The sequence below is a fragment of the Lepus europaeus genome, chromosome 17 (genome assembly GCF_033115175.1).
Source record: "Lepus europaeus isolate LE1 chromosome 17, mLepTim1.pri, whole genome shotgun sequence".
Classification (NCBI taxonomy): Eukaryota; Metazoa; Chordata; class Mammalia; order Lagomorpha; family Leporidae; genus Lepus; species Lepus europaeus.
The window spans coordinates 58,904,722-58,919,036 of NC_084843.1; the positions used below are offsets into that span (position 1 = coordinate 58,904,722).

Consider the following 14,315-nt stretch of genomic DNA (forward strand, 5'->3'; position numbering starts at 1 on the left):
GTGGCCTGGTTTGCACACGTCACGTGCATCAGTCCCCCACCTCCGTGTGAGGCGTGGGCTGCTGGGCAGAGGAAGAGGGGGAGGGCCAGAGCGACTTGTCCAAGGCAGCACAGCTGAGGTCCCCACTGACTCAGCCCCCATCTCCACTGGCCCGGAGGTCCTGGGCCAGCTCGTGGCCGGTGGGCGTGGCCAGGCACGCAGCCGCCTCCTTGTGTCTTTAGCCTGATGAGGAATCGGTGTGTCGGATTCTGCACTGCCCACAGATGTCCTTGGCTTGTCTGGAGGTGTTTTTTGCAAGCCAGATCTCACAGGTCCACAGGTCTCACACTCAAATTTGGGATTTTGGGTTTTCCTGAAAGGGTGAGAGGCCCTGGCAGCGATGGGCTGCCCTGACTGACACCATTTACCCAAAGCGGAGCGGCTGCCGACCCTCTGACAGCCTAGCGCCTCCGGTTTGCCACAGTCTGCACCTCTCCCTATCGCATCAACCCTGACGCTGGAAATCAGCACGTGGAGTTTTTCTTTTGCGCTGGATCCAGTTCACTACTTTATGTTGCTTGCTCCAGGGCACCTGAGCTTTCGACTCCTGGTGTAGGTAAGTGCTGGCCCCATGGGAGACCCTGGCCCCATCTTGTTTTCCCTGGGTGTGGCGGGCATGGGCCAGACCCTCAGATCCGGTCCTCTCAATTGGCTGCTTCCCAAAGGGTGCTAGGTCCCCACCATGCAGCCAGGCACGAGGCTTTAGAAATCCTGGGGACCCCCAGCCTGCCCATTGGCAGCCTCAGAGGGAGCCACGTCCCCAACCAGGAACAGAGTCTCTTTGGTGTGACACCTGTTGACCCTCACGGAGAGGGACGGCGTGTGCGTCAGCTCCAGCTTGTCTTCCTCGGTGGGCGTGACCCAAGGGCAGCAGCGGAAAGCAAGCCGGAATCCGGAGCGAAACCTGGGGAGTGGGGAGGTCACCTTGAGTGAGGGGAGTGAGGGAGTGGGGTGCGGGAGCCCTCAGGGGAAAGTGCGGCCTCACGCGGGGGAGACGCCATGGCTCGCTGTGTCTTAACAGGTGCGTTCTATCCCGGTGTGGGGTTTGGGAACCAGCCGGAAGTGCTCTAGAGCTAAGAGGCCATCGGGTGGCTCTGTGGGTTTGGGCTGTTTCGTTGCAGACACAGGAACACAGCCAGTGATATGGTCCTGGCTGGTCTGTTCCCTAAAGAGTATTCAGAGTCTGTTAAAAAAAAAAAAAAAAAAAAAGCTACTAGGACTTGGGCAGCGTGGGTGCAATAAAGGTGCTCTCCGAGGGGACTGCAACAGAAGAAGGCACACGTGGAGCTACCAAGTTCGGGTAGTTTTGCTTAAAAAATAACCGCGTGGCAGCACTGAAAGCCCCTGGACTTCAGAGGCAGCGGGCACAGCGAGTGGCTTGGCAGAAGGAGCGCCAGCTGCCCAGCCAGGGCAGAGGAGAAGGAGCCCTGTCCTGGCCGCATGCAGACTCTCCCTGGGGCTGTGCACCCCCCGTGTCCCTGCAGAGCCGCAGTGTCCAAGCCTGGCGGCCTTGGTGCCCACACCCAACCTGCCCAAACCCAGCTCCCAGCCACCCTTCCCACCCCACGCCGGCTCCCGGCAGCTCTGGCAGACCTGCTGGGGTCGCCCCGACTTCCTCTCCCACACCGTCATCACGCCTGACCGCACTCCAGCCGGTCTCTCACCTGGGTGACTGCAGTAGCCTCCCTGAAGCCCTCTCCCTGTGTCTCCCCTTGTCCCTGTGGTCCAGCTCCCGTGCAGCACGGGCCTGGTTCTCTTGAGAGCTAAGCCAGAGCACAGGACGCGTCCCATCCTGGAGTGCCTGGTTCCAGCCCGGGCTACCGTGGGCTGCTAATCCAGCTCCCCGCTGATGCACCTCGGAGGCACGGGAGAATGGAGTTGCCCCCTCATAGCTGGTGCTGCTCTTCCTCCCGTTCTGTCTGTCCCGACCCCCTCTGACTTCCCCTCCTGGGCATCTCTCTGGTCCTCCCTTTGTCCTTGTCCCAGATGTGGACCCAGGGGAGATAGGGGCAAATGAGGGGTGCCGTGGCCTGGGCAAGGGGGCGAGGCTCTGTGGAGGAGGGGTTAGAGCTCAAGCCAGGCCCGGGCCAGAAGGCAGACTGCTGCGAGCCGGCCGGGTGGAGGGCGGGCAGGCGGGTGGGCTCACCTGTGGTTGAGGCAGCAGTAGATGATGGGGTTGTACATGGTGGAGCTCATGGCCAGCCAGAAGAGTACCAGGTAGACCTGCTGGATGAACTTGCGGCAGTAGATGTCGTCCTGGAAGTGGCCCAGCAGGAAGTAGAGGTGGTAGGGCAGCCAGCAGACGGCGAACGTCACCACCACCAGCACCATGGTCTTCACGAACTGGCCGCGAGAGCTCAGGTCACTCCGGAGCCGCGAGCCCCAGCCCTCCAAGGGCAGGTGCCAGTTTGGGCCGCCCCCCACCGCTGGAGCCCACCTCCGGGCCTCTGCCCAGGCTGGTCCTTCTGCCCTTACCGCCCTCCTTTGAAGTTCTCACTGCTGCGAGCCCAGCACCAGATCCTGGAGGGTGGGTGGGCTCCTGCCAGCTCCTAACCCCAACCTCAGGGGTTTGCAGAGTGCTGTCTCCCTGAGACCTGTGCCTGTCCATGGGCAAGCCTGAAGGCTCCCCTCTGTGACCCTCTGCCTCCCTGAGCCCACAGGGGCGGCTCCCAGGCTGGCCCCACCCAGCCCCACACCCACCTTCTTCTTGGCCCGCAGGTGGCGCAGGTTGGCGCCATGGGTCTGGTGTCTGGGCACGGCTCGCCTCCAGAGCTTGAAGCCAATGACACTGTAGGCCACGAACATCACCACGAGTGGCAGGAAGTAGATGAGGGCGATCACCGTGAGGTGGTACCTGGGGGAGAGCCAGAGGCCTGGGCAGAGGGCTGCCGCCCTGGCTCGGACATCCCTGGGTGGCTTGTGGAGGCCTGGGCTTGGTGTAAAAAGAAAAGGCCATCTCGGCAGCATTTGTGCCCTGAGGCAGGGGACCAGCATTAGCTGGGAGTCATCCAGGTGATAGACGCTACCAACAAAGGAAATAAATAGCAACACGCTGGCTTTGAAATTTAAGTATGGAGGAGAAAGTCAAATCCCAGGCCCCCCACAATTAGCGGTGTGGCCTGTTTTCTTCTAGAATCCTATGCATGTGCATATGTAGAAAACCTCTATGTGGCTGGATGGATGGATGGATGGATGGGTAGGTGGGTGGGTGGATGGATGGGTGGGAGGGTGGGTGGATGGATGGATGGATGGATGGGTGGATGGATGGATGGATGGATGGGTAGGTGGATGGGTGGGTGGATGGATGGTTGGATGGATAGGTGGAATGGCTGGCATCAGTGGGACTCCATCTTGTACCCACGCCTGCAGCAAGGAATAGGATGGGGGGATTGCCACTTTGCACACATCACTGGGCCACCTGCTTCCTGCCTGCATGTCAGCAAGGCCCTGGCACGCCACCCCAGGCAGGCCGCCCTCAGACCCCTGCATGGAGACTCACCGGTCCCTGGGCGCACACTGGGCTGGGCTGAGAGGGCGCAAGGGCGCCGTGGCCTACTCTGCTCTGCACCCTCAGGAGTGACCAGTGGGAGCCCCAGAGCAGCCCTGGAGCTGGCCTAAGCCCCCAGCCCTGCCTGTGGCCTTTTCCTTTCTTCTTACCCCGCACGCCCTGTGGGAGGGGAGCAGGTGCCCCAGCAAGTCTCCCTCCCGGAGCCTGGTGTGTGGAATGCCGCTTGCTGGCTTTGCGAGTGTGCCCACTGCAGAAGCTAGGGTGGGGTGGGGGCGGCTCCTGGATGCCTTGGTCCTCACGTGGGGTCTGGATGGGGAGACCCGCTGCAGAGCAGATGAGAAGGGGAGGCACAGTGAGTGCCCCCCCCCGTCACCACTCAGGGTGTCCGAGCTAGAGACACCTGGGAGATCAACCAGGCCACCTGCCTCCAGAGACAGAACTGAGGCCCAGGAATCTGACAGGCAAAGCTCTGCAGGCTCCGCCGGAACCCACGCTGCTCCCCTCTCACTGAAGGGCGGCGCTATGGGAGTCGGAAGCATGGGATTCTTGCCCAGCCTCTTAAGCAGAGTGTGACTTAGGGCAAGGCAGTTCTCACCCTCGGCCTCGGTTTTCCCGTCTGTAAAATGGGGAGGTCACCCCTACCTCCTCCCTTCTCCACTGCCCAGGATGACGCAGGGTGGGGCAGGAATCCCCATGGGCTAGGGTGAAAGAGCTGAGCAGCGTGGGGGCTGCCTTCCGGGGTCTCCCCAAATCAGGGACGTCTCCCCTTGGGCCTGGATGGTGTTTTTGTACTTTGGGTTCGGGAGATGTGTGTCTCTGAGGGGGCCTCCATAACTTCATGAGATTCCCACACACAGGCTGGGAGCCTGTGAAGACAGAGCCCCCAGTCGCCTGAGGCTAACGACCCCAGCACAACAGTGCCGTTCTCACACAAAGCCAGGCTTGCCCAGATCCTCTCTGACTCCATGGAGCTCGAGAGTGCAGCTCTCCTGGCCCAGCGCGGCCATCCTGCCCATCCCTGTTACTGCGCAGGGCTGGAAGGCCCTGCCCGCAGTAGCTGGTGTTTGGTGGCCTAAGTTCTTGGTTCCACTCCCAGGGACAGAGGCGCATGCCTGAAGGTGGGGAAACACTGCGCCCTAGTGGTCAGTTCCAAAATGCCACTTTTCCCAGGGCCTGCAAGGGGGATGCTGCCGTGGGCACCAGCCTCAGTGAGGGTGTGGGACTGGGTGGAGGCCGAATACCAGGACCAGGCTCCGTGGCAGCCTGGCGCCTTCCCTACCTAGCATGGAATGGCCTCTCCTGCTAGGTGCTTGAGACAGATGGAGACCAGGTAGGGACGGGGGTGGGGTGGGGGATGCTAGGGGTGGAGGCTGGGTTGTCATGGTTACCCTGCAGCTCTTGGCCAGGAGCGTGCGCATCCCCATGCTTGCAGCATCAGGGACTTTGTGGAACTAAATCGGCCACCTCCAGCTCTGGTTTTGTTGTCCCTGGCTTGGGTGCCTGTTCTGTGCCCAGCACACTGCTAAAGGCTTCCTAGGATCATGGTTACCAGTCCTCACCTGAAACAGAGGCTCTGGCCGGGCGGGATGGGGCCAGCGTAGACTCCCAAGCCTCCGTCAGCTCTGTGCTCTAACAACAAGCCATGCTGTGCTTTGGGGGGCACAAAGCCACACTGTGACAGGGTCACACAGCGTCTGCGCTACGCCCAAGTTCCTCTGCCCACCCCTGCCGTGGTCCCCACCTCGGCATGGAGCAGGCAGCAGGCCTGGGCACACACGGAGCCCTCTTCCAAACACATTCCCTCACACGTGCCTGCCTGCACTCTCATAGGCTCACAGATGAGAGTGGCTGCAGCGCGTCTGTGACGGGCGGGGCGACTGCGCCTGGGCCTGTGCCTCAAGTCCTTATTCCAGGACTCCCATCCTTGTTTAAGGAGCAGAGCGGCTGGGAGACGGGGCTCAGAAGCAGCACTGCCTGGCTTCGAATCCCACTTTACCACTTACTCGTGTGCACTTGGGCACACTGCTGAGTTTTCTCAGTGCTTCGGTTTCTTCACCCAAAATGGGAATAATAAAAAGAATAACATGGGTAGGCCCCAGGTCAGCAGACGGCTGGGCTGCAGAGCTGGGCCGGCACACAGGTTAGGTGGGGGATGTGCACGCTGCACTTAGGGCGTTTTCAGTTTACTATGTATGCTCCTAGACGCAGGTGCAGCCCCAGCACGGACACTGCTCATCCATGGATGTCAGTGCACACACACACACACACTGCTCCTGTGTGGACATGATGCACACACACACACTGCTCCTGCGTGGCCATGATGCACACACACACACACTGCTCCTGTGTGGACATGATGCACACACACACACAGCCCCTGTGTGGACATGATGCACACACACACTGCTCCTGTGTGGACATGATGCACACAACACACACTGCTCCTGTGTGGACATGATGCACACAACACACACTGCTCCTGTGTGGACATGATGCACACACACATGCACACACAGCCTTACAGGAGGAGCATCTTGCCTCCGCTGTCTTCAGGCCAGGCCACCACACACTTGGTGGCACCCTGGTCCATGGTGATGGTGGAGTAGAAGCACTGGGGGAAGGCGAGGGCCAGGGCCACCAGCCAGATGCCAGCAATAACTGCCTTGGTGCCAGGGGCCGAGAGCCGGGGCTGGAAGGGGTGGACGATGGCCATGTACCTGTGAGCAGAGCGCAGTGTGAGCAGTGGGCTGCTGCATCAGCCTGGCTCTCACTCCCCTCCCTCCCGCCAGCCCAGGCCCACAGCCTCTTGCCCCTTCCCCACGCTAGTGCCCAGGCACCAACCCACACCTCCCTCTGGATGTGAACATTCCCACAGATGGCCACAAGAGGGCGCTGTGGCCTCACGGGCAGTCCATCTAGCCTGAAGCTCGGCCCTCTCGGAGCCCCTCAGCCCCATGCCCAGCCCACTTCTGTTCAGAAACCTGAGCAGAGCCGGCAGCCTCCAGGATGAAGGCCAGATCCGTGCTGCCCACCAGAACTCTCTCTGATGGGGGAAACGCTCTGTTCATGCATTGTCCTGTTTGGTAGCCACTAACCACGTATGGCCACAAGCACGAGAAAGTGTGGCTAATATGGCCAAGGAGCCACGCTGCATACTTCAATTCATACTTCAATTCAATACGCACCTATGGGGCAGTGCAGGCCCTAACCTTTAAACTCGGCGTTCGAGGCCCTGTGCATGTGGCCAACACACGTTCCAGCCTCCTCGGTCACTGCTTCCCACGCTGCCCCTGGCTCACGCTGGCTGTGGGGCAGCCCTGCGTGACCTTCTGTAGGGTGCTCCCTCCCTCCTCACCTTAGAAAGCCTCCTTCCCGCCCCTCCTGTTAAAATTCAGGTTGGACGCCGCCTCCCTGTTGCAGGTAGCAGGAGCTGCCGCCTCTCTCTGGGGGAGCTGCAGGGGTTGGAGCTGCCACCTGGCACCCCTGCTACTGGGACACGGAGCTCCTCTCTGCTCCCAGGCGCCCCGGAGTCCTGGGCCTGGTGGGACTGAGGAACGGTGGGCTTCGGGGAAGCTGCCTGCTTCTCCCAGGCCAAAGGAGTTGAAGGGCGGGGTCCACTAAGGATGCAGGCGCCGGCCTCTGCCCACTCCCTTCCCTTCACCTGGCCGTGTGGCTGGGCCCTTGGTTTTCTCTCCAGGAGAGTAGCTGGTGCCCAGGGATCTTTGTGCCCAGGGACCGCTCCTTAGAATGAGATTTGTGTGTCTAGGATACACGGGGTTACAAAGACAATAGGTTCTACCAAACGACAAATACCCAAGTGGAAAATGCACGCCCTTGTTTGCCCACCAAACAAGTAGAGAGGTGGAGCGGCAACAGCGAATTTCAAAGGGTGAGCAGTGCAGTGGCCCTTCTAGACGGGTGATGTTAACTCCCTCCCTCCCAGGTCCTCCCTGGGGCTGAGCCAGGGCCAGCTCTCGTCTGGGGCTGCAGCGGGCGCCCCCGGATTCCCGGGCACTCCCACAGGTGAGGCAGGTGGCCTCAGGTCAGTGTGGGGGCTCGGATCCCCGCCTGTTCCGGGAGGGAGGTGGCCGAGAGGCCATCCTGTGTGTCCAGGGGCAGGGTCTAGCGACCTGGGATTCAGACGGATTCGCCACCGGTGTTCCCACTGTCCAGCAAACGGCTGGAGCTCTCCCCGCCTCCTGTCCACTCTGCGAAATGGACTGTTGGTGTCAGCAGGGGTGCTGTGGGAAGGGGCGAGGCGCTTATTACTGAAACTCCGCCCCAGCGGGCAGCCTCTGGTGGTGTTGCCCGCAGCATCCGGGAGTAGGGCCTGCAAAGAGCCAGAGCAGGCCTGCGCAAGTGCTTGTTATGCGCATGCGTGAGGGCAGGAGGCACCAACGGGTGAGTCTCCGCTGTGGCTGTGGCTGTAGCGGCCCGGTTATCCCACGGCCTCCTGCGGGTTCCCCCGACTGCCCCCGCCCCGGGCCCCACGGGCTCCTCCCGCCCCGCAGTGGAAGCTCTGGGAGGCCGGTTTTTCCTAGGGTTGTGCCTGCCACAGAGGAGACACGGGAACATTTGCTGTGGGAATGCCAAGACAACCTCAGACGGGCGGAAGCATCCAGGGGCATAGGGTGCACAGTGTGGGGGCTCCGCTCTGAGTGCGGGGGCTCCGCTCTGAGTGCGGGGGCGCCTGGCCCCGCCGCTGCCTCACTGGCGACCTCACGGCAGCCTGCTCATCCCTGCCTCAGTTTCCCTGGGTGAGCTCTATTCTGCCAAGGGCCGTTTGGATATGTATAACCTCATTCCGGGGCCATACCAAATGATCCACTGCTGTAGTTTTATTGGATTTCGAGTCTGCCTGCGGGTCTGTCCCCTTGGCCTCGGCAGACCCGGTGACCTCGCCGGCCTTCTGCGGCCAGGACGTGCCCCACCCTGCAGACGAATGGGGTTCCAGGGTTTCTTTCCACGTGGAATGAGTGGGAGAAGATGTCTCCCACAGGGAAACCCGCAAAGCCTGGCGCTGCGCAGCTGGGGTGAGAGAGCTCCTGGGGCTACCGGAGCAAGGCGGGGTGGGAGGGGGCACGGAGCGGGAGGGTGGCGGGTGGACTTGACAGGGACTCAGTGCCTCCAGGGTCACAGGCTCCTCGAGTCCCCTCCCACATCCGAGGCAGGCCCCAGCGGTCCAACAGCCGCCAGAGGGCTCCCCGCTGGCTCCCTGCTGAGTCCTGAGCCTGCGTGCCCCAGGGCCCCTCAGCAGGAGGGCAGGGTCTCAGCCCCCAAGGGCAGCGCGGGACAAGAAGGGGTCCTATAACAATGCTATGGCCAGGTGGACGCTGCGTGCCCTCCTGTGACCCACCTGCCACAGAGAGACAGTACGAGCAGGTTTCTTATAGCAAAGGAAACACCCCAAAGACCAGCTCCGAGAGCCCCCCACAGGTGCTGCCCCCCGACCCCCGTGCCGGTCTGCCCGCCAGCCCTTTCTCTCCTCTGTCTCCTGGACTCTACTTGCGGCCTCCCCCAGTGTTCTGGGTCCCGACCAGATCTGGAAGGCAGTTCCCTGGGGTCTACTCTGACTGCAGCCGCCCACCCCTGTCTGAGCCCCAGCAGAGCTGGGGAGGGGGGAGCTGCCCCAGTTCCCCTCTTGCCTGTCAGCAGCGATGGCCGTCATGGAGTAGATGCTGACGAACATGGCCGTGATGGGAAAGAGGTTCTGGAAGTAGCAGAAGGCGCGGCCAAAGTACCAGATGTTGTGGCTGGCGTAGACGAAGTTGAAGGCGGCGTTGAAGGTGGCCATGCAGAGGTCAGCCAGGGCCAGGTTGACGATGAAGTAGTTGGTGACCGTGCGCATCCTCCGGTGGGCCAGGATGATCCAGATGACCGTGGCGTTGCCCACCACGGCCACCAGCACCAGGGCCAGGTAGGCTGTGGCCCACAGAGCCAGCTGCCAGCCGGGCATGGAGAAAGCCGTGATGCCCGTGGCGTTGCTGTCAACGTCAGATGAGATGTTGGCCTCGGTCACGATGTCACAGGCCCCCATGGTGGCTTCTGAGCAGGGCACGGGGGGGGGGGGGGCCGGGGCCGGCAGCTCCTGGGTCCTCTCCGGTGCGTGGGTATAGCGTGGAGGGGTGGGGTGAGGAGAGGAGGAGATGTAAAGATGCGGCCACGCACCTGGGCGCCAGTCCTACGTCTCAGGTAGAGCTGGGCTAGGCAGAGCAGAACACCTGGTGCACGGCCATGGTCAGCTCACAGTGCCTCCTCCCAGCCAGGATTCTTGCGCATAGCATGTAAAAGTAGAGCCCAAGCCACGTATTCAGAGCAGGAAACGTCCCCTTTACTGAAGACTCAGGCTCCCGGAGGGCATCTGACTGGCGCAGGCCACTCGGCGGGTCAGTGACAAGTGGCACTGGAACCCTGGAACCCGGGGCCCTCCTAAATGCTATTCAGGAGACATCGCGGGTCAGGGGAGCATCCCACAGGTCACCTACGCAGCAGGCCGTCCCTCCAGGATTCGGGGTGCAGGCCGGTCGGGGGGCTGGGGTGCACTCACGACTCCGCCAACTGCCAGCCAGTGCCGCTGCTCTCCCAGGCAGGGCGGCCAGGGCCTTGGCAGAGGTGCTGCCTGCTCACGAGGTGGGGCTTCAGCTCCCGCCCCTCGGCCCACCCCCTGCTTGCACGGCCAGGCCTTGTCTATTGGAAGATTTAGCACTGGCTGCGAGGCAGGGAGAGACCCAGGGCAGCCCGGGGGAGAGGCGGGAGCGCTGGCACGGCGGGCACAGTCCCGGCTGCGTGTTTACATTCAGCCTGGCACAGGCGCTCCAGCGAGACGGTGATTGCCAGTGCACACTCGGGAGCTGGACTGAGCCTGATCTTAGTCCAGATCTGACTGAGGTGACCTCTGACTATGAAAAGTGACTGTTAGTGGGATGTTCAGAAATATCCAGGGGAGTTAGGGTGCTTATGGGGGGAGGGGGGCTCAGCTAGGTGCTGGGAGAGCTTCCCCTGTGCTGAGAGCCCACAGGTCTGGGTGCTGGGCCGCCTGGCTGTGTTGGTGACCTGCTGCATCAGGGGTCAGGGGTCCTGCTCTGCTCTAGCCTCAGTTTCCCTGGCTGCACAATTCAAAGGCTGGCCTAGCTAAATGGCCTTCAAGCTGTTTGTTTTAATCAGCGAAGACTCAGAGGGACTCCCTGATCCCACAGCCTAAAGCACAGAGATGGGTGGATGTAGGGGGGTAGGGAGGTGGCTGAGGCCGGTGGGCTGGGGTGGAGCTGTGAGGGGACAAGAGGGGACCCGCCACCCCATTCGCAGCACAGAGAACAAAGGTGCGTCTTGCCCTAGGTGTGTGAGCTTTAAATGAGGTGACGTGCATGAAGGTCACTTAGCACGGGACTTGTGTGTGGAAAGCGTGGCGTGGACTTGTGACCCTGAAGGAGGCTCCCAGGTGCTCAGGGCTCGGTCAGAGGGAGAAGAGGGGGCCCAAAGTGTTTCTAACCAGTTCCCCTGTGATGCTGCCACCGCTGCTGCCGCCTGCCCAGGTCGCTGTCTTTGAGAACCACTGTTGGAGGATAAGGCCGGGGCTCGCGGCTGTGAACCCCAGAAGGGCTGGCATTTTAAGCCCCAGGAGGCTGCTCTGGGGTTAGCTCGTGAGCACTGGCCGTGTGCCTGTGTGTCAGACGCCGAGTGACGTGCGGGTGATCTACGTGACTGTGGGGCTGCGTGTGCAAGCTGGCGCACACTCATGCACCTGTTTGGCACAGACCGGAAGGCGTGTCCCTCATGAGAGCGCAGTGGGCTCTGGGCTCCCCCGGCTCTGCCTGGCACAGCCCGGGTCTCTCACGGCCGTGCCCCTCGCCCAGCCCCTCCTTCCTGCCTTTCTCTCTGTGTGCCATGTCCCCCATGTGAGGCCTCCTGCCTCCCTGGCTGAGCTGGGGGAAACTTTATAAGTGACCAGTGCCAAAGAGGTTATGCTGCCCGAGGAACTTCAAAAAAGTCATGGAAAAATGGGATCAAAAGATTTATTTTAATACAAAGAAATCTTACATCCATGCGTAATCTTTTTATAATCCACATTTTCCACGAGCATTTCGAAGACTCCTCATATACAATTAAAAATTATTTTGCACCCAAATAAGCTTATCTTTTAATTCCATTTTTCAGTGAACTTTTAAAAATCTCTTCATAAAACTCAAACACATGCCAAAAATGAGAGTGCTGTTCTCTAGATTTTTCCAAGAGTGAACTGGATAAGACCATCAACGGTCAACAGTGACATTATGTCTGTTATTTGATGTCCCTGCTGTGCTGAGCGTGTGTCCTTGTCCTCCGGGAGGGGCTGCTTCCTGGGCTCCTGCCCCTGTGAGGACAGGGACAGCAGATCCTGGCCCTCTTGCCCTCCCAGGGCCAGCTGTGGAGCCCTGGCCAGGCAGTGTGGCGGAAGCCCGCTCCCTCCCTGATGTGGGCCGATGTGCTCTGGGCGGTCTCTGGTCCCTTGCTGAAGGATCTCTGCCCATGGTCTCTTTCCGCTCCGCTCCGTCAACACTGGGGCCCGCTTCTGTCTTGTGCTCATTGGCCCAGGGGCCTAGAGCTGAAACAAGAAGGTGAGCTCGCCCAGCCTCCCCACGCTGCTTCCTGGCCTTGCGCTTCCAGGCAGCCAGGATTGGTGGAGCTCTGGGTGCAGACACAGTGCAGGCGGGGATGCCTGACTGTCACCCAGCAGCCCAGAACAGTATCCATCCCGCTCCCCGCTCCCCGCTCGGTCCTCCGACCTCCACTGTGTATGTAAGGGGATTATATTGTGCAGCTATTAAAACTGAGCTTTTATTTCTCCCTTAAATCATATGGGCCTGCAGCTTTCCAACTATGTGCTCTGCACTTTGCAGCCTCTGGGGAGGAGCGGGAGGGGCCGCCCAGGGCACAAGGGGTGATGGGCGGCGATGTTGCTCAGAGCCGGCCTCGAGACCACCGCTGGACAGTGGTCTCGAAGCCCCATCTGTTCTCTGAGTTCCTGCTGGCAGAGCTGGACTGGATGGGCTTGCGCATCAAGGCATCCGTATGGGAAGCTCCAGTTGGGCGAGAAACGGGGTAAAGGCAGCCAGCGTCGCTCAGCCGGTGGCTCAGGTTGGGTTTGCTGGGAAGCAGACTCTGCCGAAGAGACCAGCGTGCAGGTGGATGAAGGCGGAGCCATCAGGAGTGGCGTCTGCGGAGGGCAGGGCAGGAGGTGGGAGTGGGGGGAAGAAGCTGCGCTCCATGCAGCCCAGCAGCGGCCTGGACAACCCCGTGGTCTCTTGGGAGCGGACGAGCCCATCTGAGTTGCCCTGAATTGGGCAAAAGTGGGCAGATCTCTCCACTGCCACAGCCATCGCTGGATGTGGGCCACCCCAGGGAGGGCCGACACAGTTGACAAGGCCAGGCCACCAGGGGCTGACAGCTGAGGGCTCTCCTCGGTCAGCACGGCCAGTGTGGACGAGGGTCTGGAATCACAGATGGCGTCCACTTGGCTGACAGGCGGCTGCTTCAAGGGCCCCCTGCTGACTTGAGTTACTGTCACCTCTAGGCTAGGGGCCCACTGCCCAGAGTTGAGGGAGGGATGGTTTTCCAAGGGGGTATGGAGGCAGAGAGGGTGGGAACAGGTGCAAGGGGTGAGGGAAGTGGGTGAGAGAGAAGGGAGGGGCTCCCACAGTGTCTGAGGGCATCTAGAAGTTGCCTGGCTGGGGCCGTGGCCTGGAGACTGCTCTGGGTGGAGGCTTCAACGGGTCACACTGGCATTGGTCAGTGCCGGGGGCCGTCTTGTCAGCACTCGTGGTACCAGGTGGTGACGGAGCTCGCCTGGAGTGGGCAGAGGGAGGACACTGAGGTCAAGGCAGTGAATTTTCATGCAGCTCCCTGAGTCCGGTCCCGAGGCTCACCCTTCCTTGGGAGACGGTGAACTTGGGGCACCACTTCTTTCCAGAGTGAATGGCAGAGGTGGGCGGCAGGTGTTCACTCGCTTTTTTGCTTTGCCTCTAGAATTTCTTATTTGATGAATAAAAAGCTGGTGATAACATGGATTTCTCACTTAGGATTTTTGGTATTTTCTCAGCCCATGAGAGCTCTGATCTGGTTCCTGGCTTGGAGAAGCGTCATGGGACCGGGGCCCTCGGGAGGGGATAGCTCGGGTCCCATCCCCAGCAATGGGGGTGCCATGCCTCCAGTGGGTCTGCTTTGTCCTACGGCCTTCCCTGGCCTGTCGGCCTCCTCCCTCTGGACACTCATTAGAGTCACGCCCAGTCACTTCCCTGTCACACTAATCAGGAGCCCCTCAGAGCCCAGACTGTGTCTTCCTGTCTCCAGTGTCTAGGCGAGTGGGCACACATCGGCGATGGCCTGTGGATGGTGGCTGAATGAACATGAGGGATGAAACCTACAGTGCAAGGGGACGTGAGGAGCAGGCACTGGTAGACGGAGAGGTCCCGGCCCTCCACATCTGTGGGGCCGGCGTCTGTGCTCACCAGCCAAGGTTGGAAAGACTTAGAACACGGATCTGTACTGAATGTGCAGACTTTTCTTTTCCTTGTTATTCCCTGAGCAATGCTGGGCAACACCTGTGACACAGTGCGTGCGAACGCTGTGTTAGGGGTTGTGAGTATCTAAGAGGACCAAGGTACTCAGGAGGATGCCATGGCTTTACTGCCCACGCGACACCATCTTATGTAAGGGATCTGAGCACCTGCAGATCCTGGTGTGTGGGTAGGTCCTGGAACCAATCCCCTTGGGACACTGGGGGGCGATGGTA

The 14,315-nt window shown here is 60.9% G+C and overlaps 1 protein-coding gene across 1 annotated transcript; it reads right to left on the reverse strand.

Moving 5' to 3' along the window:
• Positions 1–741: 741 nt before the first annotated feature.
• TACR2 (tachykinin receptor 2) lies at positions 742–9,584 on the reverse strand. The gene is made up of 5 exons (XM_062214293.1): positions 9,193–9,584; positions 6,070–6,264; positions 2,740–2,893; positions 2,186–2,382; positions 742–943 (listed from the first exon to the last, which is right to left on the reverse strand). Exons 1-5 carry the CDS (start codon positions 9,582–9,584, stop codon positions 742–744), a joined length of 1,140 nt encoding a protein of 379 aa, XP_062070277.1.
• Between the last annotated feature and the right edge of the window lie 4,731 nt (positions 9,585–14,315).

Bases quoted from the DNA above. Each gene is read 5' to 3' on its own strand.
- TACR2 (XM_062214293.1), bottom strand. From the start codon at position 9,584: ATGGGGGCCTGTGACATCGTGACCGAGGCCAACATCTCATCTGACGTT. The intron at 6,265-9,192 runs GCAAGAGGGGAA...CTCTGCTCACAG, and splicing joins ACGGCCATCGCTGCTGACAG to GTACATGGCCATCGTCCACC. The intron at 2,894-6,069 runs GTAAGGCTGTGT...GCTCTCCCCCAG, and splicing joins GGAGGCAAGATGCTCCTCCT to GTACCACCTCACGGTGATCG.